Below are 10,281 nucleotides of genomic sequence, written 5' to 3' on the forward strand. Positions count from 1 at the left end.
ATAGAAGCCACATGTTCAAAAGGATCACCTGATAGGATGGGAAAAGGAAGGTAGTTTAGACAAATATGTCCCATAATTATAAACCTTTTCTTCATGTCCTACAATTAATATGAATTATAATTTTTCAACCCTAATCCAAATAAAATTATTTATTTTTGGCCCTAAGGCAAAATTACACTCAAATTTGATTAAGCCCCCGTTTGGACTCCATTAAAATTTTAATACATTCTCTTTCTTCTTTGTAATCACACATTCTTCAATAAAATAATCTTTCACGTAAACTTAAAACTTTTCCTTTATTTTTAACCACACATCCTCCAAAAAATCACTATTTCAAAATACATTTTTCCCAACTTCATTAAAATGGAGCTCAAACAAGGGCTAAATTTTTCCCGATACAGATAAACAAAAAACATGAGCTTTTTTGGGGATATTGAAAATAAATTTAGGCGTATATACCAATAGTGATCACATATATTCTGGCCATTTTCCTAGACTAAATGGTAAATAAAATACAAATTTCTTGCAGTTATTAACAAAAAAAAGTTGACCCGAAAGATCTGGTAATCCCAAGGGAACATATTGCGTATTAAAAATATATGTCACTGACGTTTTAGGAGGACTTCAATTGTACATGAATGATTTCACAGTTGCAATTGCAGACAGGAAGACCTATATCATCCACTGGTTAACTGTATATAAACCTGCTTGAGTTAGTAAGGTGGATTTAATTGTAATATCTTTGTCTTGTATACCTATATGGCTAACTTTTGTACTTGTGTAATAATATGTAGTGCCTCCATATATATCAGCTTTTATTGAAAAGGTCAAAAAACCACATAGCACATATTTTTGTGGAGGTAACAGATATGCATCTTTTTCAACTTGGGGTATCAGTTTTGCTCATCCTGCCACTAAATCAAGTCTAGCACATTCACATGTATTATTTATAGGAATAAGGGAGAGGATGTATTTTTTAATTTATTTCTACATAATAGACTATGCAGCAGCTCTATTTATCTTGACTTCATATGCATTACTTCCAATTGGTACCATATACATATTTTACAAATACAGTAACACAGGTAACAGACTAATAAACACACCTTGTTTCTCACTGGATGACGTAAAAATGATCTCTCTTTAATATGCATTACTTCCAATTCAATCATACACTTATTTTACAAATCCAGTAATATAGGTTAAAGACTAATAAACTCACCTTGTTTCTCACTGGATGATGTACAAAATGATCTCACCAGCTTCATGACATACAAACCATGCATCTTATCATCTCCGTGCTGACAACCAGGATCAACAGTCAACATATTAAGCATAATCAATCAACCTCTCAAGAAATGGATATATGAGCTAATATCCCCTTGCACAAAAGTATGATTTCCGATGCTCATTCAATTTTTCCTTAAAAATTGAAAGAACAAAAGGCCTTCACAGTAACAGAAGACAGTTTTGTAGAATACTTTAGAGTTCAACAAGAAACAGTTAGTATAGAGGAAAACAAACACGGCCAATAGAACAACGAGATTAAAAGGGCACCTGAAGCAAAGAATCAATACCAGCATCCAATTGTGTGAGATTGACAAGGAGCATAACTAGCAGCCCAGTAATGTCACAATCTTTCCTGTACAAATTATCCATCACTTTTCTGACCATATCCATTTCTACCATCCTTCTTGCTAAATCTGAATTTTGTGACAAATTTACAAGAGCTTCTGCTGCAGGTTCTGAAACTTCCTGAATCAATTAATCAAACAACATGCTGGTAAGTATCTAAGGCACAACCAAGAAACTAAAGAGAGTAAAGATTCCATAAATATTTTAAAAATTACAGATTTGCATAAAAAAAAATAGCTTTCTCAATTTTGAGGATTGAACACTAGCATGGAGCTAACTTACCTCGTTGACGGGTAATTTCCAGCCCATTAGAATGTAAACCCATAAAGTATCAATACTCATAGTTCGCATATTTTATTACCAGCCAACATCTGGCATTCACAAGGCTAAATTTGTACAAAAAAAAGTACAAAACTACTACCTTTTCTTCAGATAAAAGACGAGACAACGAAGGCAAGACAACATTGGAGTACTTGCCAAGAGACCGCAACCCATCCTCAGATCCCGTATAATCCCGAACAATATTAACAGCCGCCTTTTTAATCTAGAACGTATTCGAATTCAAATAATTAATAAAATACACAACTACCTCTAAATTACCAAATTCATGTAAAAATAATAATCGAACACAATACAATTTAATGCGGATATCTTCCGAAACACAAAAAAGGGGGAAGGCGTACTAAAATCCCAACCAAAAAGCTTGTGCTATGTATATATGCGTGTGTATAATATAAGTGAAGACGCTTACAGGTGGAGAAGGGGAAGAGAGAAAGCCCAATAGCTCCTCCAGCTCGGTCGCCATGGCCGTTTGCTTTTACGCTTGAAGAAATTGTTTCCCCAGAGTCTGTACTTGTGAATTATTGCACTTGGACCGTCTCTCTTATATATTTATTTTTCTCCAACCTTTTTTCCCTCCTTGGCCCTAGCTTATATAGCCTCAATTTAGGCTCATCTCATCGTTGAAATAAAAATTAGAGATCATGTATAAGTAAAGGAATAAAAAATGACGACTAAATAAAATAACGATCAAAAAATTAATTTTTTAAATAAAAAATCAAAATCAAACGGGGGCTTAATCTAGTGAAAATTACATTCACACATAATTTTTGAATTTTCTATTCAGAAGTAAGATTGAAAGAATTCTTATTCAAAAAAAAGATAAAAATTATCTTTTAAACATTAATAGTAATATTATAAAATTATATTTATCTACATCTCCCACCCCACACCCTTCTATTTTTTCATTCCAATTTTATACCCAACTCTAATTCATTTTTCCCCATCTTTGCTCTCCACCTTCTCTCTTTATCCCTTTCTCTACCCAATCACCATTCCATTCCACCACCGATTTACTCCTCTTACAGTGGCACCATGTTATCGTCGCAATGCAGCACAACCGTTACACCGATTTGCTCCTCTTGCAACAGTACCTTGCGACTGATGCTACTACACAACTTCGCTGTAGGCAATATCATTGCGTGTAGTAGGCGTCGTTGCAAGCATGTAGCGATGATCGCATGGCTTACAGCAGCTACGGTTGTGGACTGTAGTCTGCTGTAGATTTGATAAGGCAGTGGTAGTGATGCAGCGATGGCACGCGACAATAAGTTTGGGGAGTTTTTTAGTGGGTGTGGTGGTCGTGCGATGGAGATAATGGTTGTGATTTTGGTGTTGTTGCTTTTGCTAGTCACGACGTTGATGATAAGATGGTGGTGGCAGTGTGGGTGGCAATGATAGTGATTGTGGTGGTGTTGGCGTTGACACTGGTGGTGGTTTTGTAGTTAAAAATGATGGTTTGTTGGTGGTGAAGCAGTGTTGATTTTGAAGTTGAAAAAATGGAAGTTTGTTGGAAATAGTGCCCGCGATGCTGCAAGCATGTAGTGCACAATGGTGTTGTTGGGTGAAGGTGATTGCGAAGGTGCGATTGAAGGCAATGATGAGGTGATGGCTACAAATTATTTGATTGATTGTGACTAATAAATAAATAAATAAATTGTGATTAATAAATAATATGCGATCTAAAATTTTGATAATTTGCAATCAATAATTTGATAACTTTTTACTATATAATAAATTGTGACCTATAAAATTGGTGATTTGTGACCAGTAATTTTTTTTATCCGTGACCGTGAAATAATTTGTTACCTATAAATTTTTTGAAAAATAATTGTAACCAATTAATTTGATAATTGTGACCAAATTGTATAGAATTATGACATTAATATATTTAATTTATAAAATGTATGCTTATTAAGTATTTCACAAGTAATTTTAATTAATATATGATTTTTGAAATTTTAAACTTTGTATCTTAATTCTGAAATGAGTGATACTTAATATCTTACATACGAAATTTTCGCTTTAATCTATCAAGTATTTAGGAGTTGTTAAATTTGAATCGAAATCAGTTCGATTCATATTGGGGTCAATTCATAAGTTGGCCCACCACAATGATAAGTCATGGGTTGAACTCTCTTTCGATCACAACACGATGATTCTATCTATTTATATTTTAATACGAATTTATTTTATTTTTTCTGGAAAAAATAATTTTTGGCTAAAAATCATTTTCACATTTTTCTCACACAATTTCACCTTTTTTTTTCACTTATAATTTAATTTAAATCGAATCAAATTTCTAAAAAAATGATGGATTGGACTAAACCAACCCATAATATGGTGGGTCCATGGACCAGTCCGGCGTTCAAATTTGAAAGACCATTTGAACGTATAGTTCAAACTATATTTTTAAGCGAACAAATTTAGTGCTTGTTTGGTAAGGATTTTGTTAATTGATTTTTTGACTGTTAAATATAAAGTGAGTTTTACCTGTGAGAGAAAAATTCAAAAATGACGGCTAAAATAGTAAAATAACGGTCAAAAAATTGATTTTAATTGGATTTTTAAGCTGTATCAAACATGCTCTTAAACTTATTATGAGTTTGGATGAAATCTAATTGTAACCCATTTTGACACCTCTATTTTTAAATATCTCATCTATTTAAGCTAGTCCGACTTGAGACAGTTATTTTTTTAATTGATAAGTTGTAATAATGTTTTTAAGAAATAAATAAATTTTTCAATGATCGAGTATATAAAAATTGATGTAAATCGGTTGTCAAAATTTGTCTAAAAATAAGTTTTGGACCAAATTATAACATTACAAACAAATTGGTTGCTCCTGAGATATTTTCTCATCCAGCAAGAAAAGAAGAAAAAGGGATCACTTTCCCTTTTACGATTTTTTTCCTTTTTGGGAAAAGTAATCACTAGAGAGATCTCTGTCCACCTTCGCTGCTCGCCGTGGCTTTAGCATTCCCCGCATTATTTCGATAGTTTTCAAGTCTAAAATCAGGTAAAACTTTTGTTTATCCTCTGTAAATTTATTAAATTCTGAATCAGGTAGCTGTTGTTGTTACATTATTTATTAGAAACCCAAAAGTATAAAGAGAACGCACTTTTTCTATGATACAGGCTTATGAATTTCGTTAATGTGTAGAATATGAAGTCAATATTGGTTCCTGCATTTAATTAATGCTGGAATCTACGCATATGCAAGTCCTACACTCACATTGCTTTGGGATTCAGGACGAGCTTTCGATTTTTCAGAATGTAGTCGTTACTGGTGATCCAATGATTTATCTAGAAATGAAAATGAATAAAAACTCGGCTACATGTTTATGCTAATATTTAAACTGGGGCTATTTATGCGTACTTTCAAGTAGTCTAGATGCTGTTCCGGTGGGTAAAATATGTTGCTGAACTTATAAAATTTAGAAATAAAGAGTCTATGCTAACATATTAATTTAACTTTTCGTTTACAGAGTATCTACATTTTTCTTGTAGCAGATGAGCTGGTTCGTAATAGCTTTGTGGAAAGTATATTTTGATGGCTTACATTAAGCTCAATAACAAGTCTCAGGATTACCGTGAGCAAAATGTACATGCTTATCGTCGGGTGCGGAGGTTTAGTCGGATTTCGAGAAGAAGTTTATTATTCTGGCTGTTGTCACTTGCAGTGGTGTTCTTTATCTGTTTGGCAATTTTTGGATCAAAGATGCACTTTCATGGTGAGATTAAAGATTCTCTTATCCTATCACAATACCAACGCAAGTGTTCTGTTTAAATTAAGTAGTAAAAATTGGATCAAATAGCTCGTTGGAGCTTATTGGGCTCTGATACCATGTTAAGATTTGGGGTCCATCTTAATAAGGTCAACCTTATTAAGATGAGTGACCCAAGACCTGTTTAAGTTGGTCAATATTTCGATATTTAACCGATGTGAGATTTATTCCCTTAACATTTAAGTACGATTTTACGATTATTTAATTATTTATTTATTTTTGATACCTTAATTTATTTTTACAATTATCCTAAAACACCAAACTTTCAGCACTACCATGTCATCACTTTGGTTTACTCCAAGAAATGATGTCTAAATTTTACTTATGTATGGTTTCCACAACAGTCTTCAAAAGTCTAGTCTAGCTTGTTTGTTTGCTTGACGACTTAAAATCTAATATTACCAATATAAACAAAATGAAGTAGCTCCTCTATCTTTAATTATATTTGATGAAGACAATTTCCCAACCCTACGTAAAAGCAACTCCCTTTACCAATTACAAGTCCCTATGATTTAAGTACAATTTTAAGAATAATTTTTTAAATTCATTTTTCCAGTTATCCCAAAACACCAAACTTTCAGCACTACTATGTTGCCACTTTGGCTTATTCCAAGAAATGACTTCTGAATTATGCCTCTCATGTATGGTTTCCACAACAGTCTTCCGGCAGTCGAGTCTGGCTTGTTTGTTTGACAATTTAAAATCGAATATAAACGAAATGAAGTAGCTCCTTTATCTTTAATCAATTAACTGACTCGTACATATGATTTTGTACAAGTAGGTCCATTGATTTCGATTTCAAAAATTCAAATCAAGGGGCACGTGCATGCCACACATGCATATGTCAACCTATATGCACAGCATTTCTTACATGTATTGCAAATCCCATCTTTAATTGTATTTGATATGTTCTTTATGGAAGACAATCCTCCTATCCTACGAAAAGGACCGTTCTAATACACTTTCATAAACGATCAAAAAGATAAGAACAAGTCCCTTTACATTGGCATTACAAAGTCTCAGATTTAATGTTGTTTAAAATTTGCTAAGCTATAATAGTAAATAAAAACTGGAGAAAAGTGATTCAGGTATCAACAGCCTTCATAACTCAAAAGACCAAGCATTGAGATAGCTAGTAGCTACTCATCTAACCAACACGAGCAGATATCTAGTCTGACACTTGTGTTGATGCTTCACCCGTGCCATTTTCTTGAATCAACTGTTAAAGGAACAAATTACAGTAAGATTATCATAAATATATACTGAAACCTACAGATGGTAGGGAAAAGAGAGAGGGATGATGAGGATACCAATGAGCCCACTCGCTCGTATGCTTCCATTACTTGGGGATTTTCCTCGTCTTCATACCCTACTTGCAGTATTCGAGGTCCGTTGACAGACCAGAAAGCTCTCCTACCAGACTCCTGCAAGAACCTCGCAACAATAAGACTTGACTTGCATTGGGATTTATGCAAACCTTGAAAAGTAATACAGCAGAGAATATTCGATTAAAGTTGTTGGTCAAAAATGGGAAGAGATATGCAGGGGGAACTCGCTTCTTTGCATACACTTTTAGTTTGGCAATTCTAATTTCAGAGGAATCAGGTCATAAGCTTGTTTACCAAGCAGGTGTGTGATCATATGAGCAAGTATTCAAGACTAGAACCTGATAAACCCAATTCAATTCCTACCTCATTCTCACCAAAAACGGAAGGGAAACAAAACATGTTTGGAATATGTACATTACATATATCCTGGCTCTGACTTAATTCATTTTTTAGACCAGCTAGAGTTTTAACTGATCCCTAATCAGATCTTCAAAGTTCAGAGAGTCTAAATGTTATTAATATCGATTCCCAAGGAGACCCAGTAAGTTCTTCAAGCCCCCTTATCCAAAGAAGAGAAAAAAGGGTTCCTCAAGCCAGTAACCAATAGCCGCATGTATCGATGCTTCAGCAAACAATGACTAATGAATGCCACCGATTTCCCATGCATTCAAAAGGTAACACGACCCTGACACTAGGAAATGTAGCCCAAGTCCTCAAGCTTAAGGTACAATAAAGGAATTATCGAAGACATTAAACATGTTTATATACATCTTTTCTGGCGCCAAGGAATTTTGAATTTTATTTCTCTTTTCCAAAAAAAGGCTGCCTTGGAATTTTTCAATCTTAAAAGTAATTAAAATTCTTAATACAGTTCTAACAACTTTGAAAAAGAATAAGCCGACTAACCTGCAATATGAGCAAGTAGATAGCATCCAATGCTTGGACACGAATCTCATGATCAACTAATACTTCACGCTCAATTGAGAGTGCACTTCCAAGCTCAAGCGGCATTTTAGATGTATCTTCCTCACTATAAATCTGTCACAAGTTATTGCATTAGTGAAAATAAAATGTTAATAATGCACATATAAGCAAAATGCAGCAACAAGGAAACAGTCCAAAAGTTAAACAAAATATTCGTCAAGTGAATGGTAGAGACAGAGATTCTAAAATTTAAAAGTTCACTTGCAGTTAATGCAACTCACAATCTTCACATTCAGCTGTATAATGAAAGTTGAGGAACAATAAAGAATCCACTTAAACCAGAAGAGTGAATCTTAAGTACTCAGTAAGACCATTAACTATTTGCAAAATCCTTCTGACAATGTCTGCCAGGACTACACTAGTAAATGACCACATTCAATCATCACCTTTAGGTTGAATTAACACCGTGCTAAATTTGAGTTAGCTTACATCTTTGTGGAGGGACTTCACTTAGCAAGGAGTATCCATCCTTCAAGCTCGTGGTTGTAGGATACTACTGTCTTGCCTTAGTTTAATTGTTTCCATCCAAGGGCTTTAAGACAGTATAAGTGTAAAACTAATAAATATTCAAACATGTCATAATGTCATGAAGATGTTATAATAGGTTCTACACACACAAAATCCATCAAGAGAAGCACTGTAACTTTGTAATTTCTTGTGGTATTTGAGAAACTTCCTGATAACATACAACTCAAGACAAAATATACTAAAAAGACAAAAAAGGTTGTCTTAAGAGTGGCAGATCTATTTAAATATCGATCACCTTGTTTCCAGCAACCGGCAGAAGCAGCGCTGGCCACAGAAACTCTGAGATCAAAAGCAAATTATGCAACTGATTGTCAGCCTCAAAACAGCAGTTCCGAATAGTCCCCGAGACCTAAAAAGAAGAATAAGATATTGATCAACAGAAATATATCTGACTAAAATATTTATTTGGGGATTGCTAAAACAACAATGTAAAGGAAGCACAAAATAACTCATATCTGCATTTTTCTTTCTATATCTACAAGCTTTCATTTGATGTTATATGAAGTTTCACTTACCCAAACAGCCCTTCGAACATACAGAAAATGTTTTCAAATTTAGACCTATAGATTATTCTACAACAAATATGTAGTGGGTGTATAGAGAGATCTTGTAGGTTATTTACTGTTCTCACTCATTCTCCCTCTCTTCCCCTTGCTTGGTCCCACGGGAGAAACATCTACTTTGAGCTTGAACTTAGCCAAAAGGTTAAAAAGTTTAGACGAGTGTAACAATTATGGACATGTTTTTAGTTAACTCGTATGTCACCAGAATATCCTGTACACACTTTTTCATAGAATTACTTAACTCAGTTAGTAACTACATGAACACGCCTGAGAAAGGCCCTGCATGGCTTCTGCAATTCCTCAAAAGTAATTAAGCCATCACAGCCCAAATGAAAAAACGGAAATAAAAAATTGGTAGCAACTGAATTTCCAAGAGAACATTTGTAAGAGCTTAAAAAAAATTTAGTATTTGATGGGCTCAAAAATTCTAGAACAAGAGAATCTTTCTACTTACCCCTTTCTTTCGCAATAGGCTACCTGAATCAAATTGCCTAATGATCTGCTTTAAAAGCCCTCTCTTAGGGTCCAGTAGAAGTTTTCTTCCTGCTTCTTTCTGTGAAATATTTACGAGTATAGAAGCCACATGTTCAAAAGGATCACCTGATAGGATGGGAAAAGGAAGGTAGTTTAGACAAATATGTCCCATAATTATAAATCTTTTCTTCATGTCCTACAATTAATATGAATTATAATTTTTCAACCCTAATCCAAATAAAATTCTTTATTTTTGGCCCTAAGGCAAAATTACACTCAAATTTGATTAAGCCCCCGTTTGGACTCCATTAAAATTTTAATACATTCTCTTTCTTCTTTGTAATCACACATTCTTCAATAAAATAATATTTCACGTAAACTTAAAACTTTTCCTTTATTTTTAACCACACATCCTCCAAAAAATCACTATTTCAAAATAAATTTTTCCCAACTTCATTAAAATGGAGCTCAAACAAGGGCTAAATTTTTCCCGATACAGATAAACAAAAAACATGAGCTTTTTTGGGGATATTGAAAATAAATTTAGGCGTATATACCGATAGTGATCACATATATTCTGGCCATTTTCCTAGACTAAATGGTAAATAAAATACAAATTTCTTGCAGTTATTAACAAAAAAA

At 33.7% G+C, this 10,281-nt stretch overlaps 2 protein-coding genes across 2 annotated transcripts; both read right to left on the reverse strand.

The window, feature by feature from the left end:
* Nucleotides 1–1,202: 1,202 nt before the first annotated feature.
* Nucleotides 1,203–2,440, reverse strand: LOC111388125. The gene is made up of 4 exons (XM_023012800.1): nucleotides 2,387–2,440; nucleotides 2,057–2,179; nucleotides 1,558–1,755; nucleotides 1,203–1,301 (listed from the first exon to the last, which is right to left on the reverse strand). The coding sequence occupies exons 1-4, from the start codon at nucleotides 2,438–2,440 to the stop codon at nucleotides 1,203–1,205; spliced, it is 474 nt and encodes a 157-aa protein (XP_022868568.1).
* Nucleotides 2,441–6,629: 4,189 nt separating this feature from the next.
* Nucleotides 6,630–9,847, reverse strand: LOC111388124 (protein HGH1 homolog). The gene is made up of 5 exons (XM_023012799.1): nucleotides 9,620–9,847; nucleotides 8,838–8,951; nucleotides 7,997–8,128; nucleotides 7,073–7,186; nucleotides 6,630–6,981 (listed from the first exon to the last, which is right to left on the reverse strand). Exons 1-5 carry the CDS (start codon nucleotides 9,830–9,832, stop codon nucleotides 6,931–6,933), a joined length of 624 nt encoding a protein of 207 aa, XP_022868567.1. The 5' UTR covers nucleotides 9,833–9,847; the 3' UTR covers nucleotides 6,630–6,930.
* Nucleotides 9,848–10,281: the final 434 nt, after the last annotated feature.

Source organism: Olea europaea, unplaced genomic scaffold, assembly GCF_002742605.1.
Source record: "Olea europaea var. sylvestris unplaced genomic scaffold, O_europaea_v1 scaffold456, whole genome shotgun sequence".
NCBI lineage: Eukaryota > Viridiplantae > Streptophyta > Magnoliopsida > Lamiales > Oleaceae > Olea > Olea europaea.

Coding starts and splice junctions, on each gene's coding strand:
- LOC111388124 (XM_023012799.1), bottom strand. CDS start 9,832: ATGAAGAAAAGATTTATAATTATGGGACATATTTGTCTAAACTACCTT. Junction 8,952..9,619: donor GCCTATTGCGAAAGAAAGGG/GTAAGTAGAAAG, acceptor TCTTCTTTTTAG/GTCTCGGGGACTATTCGGAA. Junction 8,129..8,837: donor TGCCGGTTGCTGGAAACAAG/GTGATCGATATT, acceptor AACTTGTGACAG/ATTTATAGTGAGGAAGATAC.
- LOC111388125 (XM_023012800.1), bottom strand. CDS start 2,440: ATGGCGACCGAGCTGGAGGAGCTATTGGGCTTTCTCTCTTCCCCTTCT. Junction 2,180..2,386: donor TCTCTTCCCCTTCTCCACCT/GTAAGCGTCTTC, acceptor AATACGTTCTAG/ATTAAAAAGGCGGCTGTTAA. Junction 1,756..2,056: donor GTCTTTTATCTGAAGAAAAG/GTAGTAGTTTTG, acceptor TAATTGATTCAG/GAAGTTTCAGAACCTGCAGC.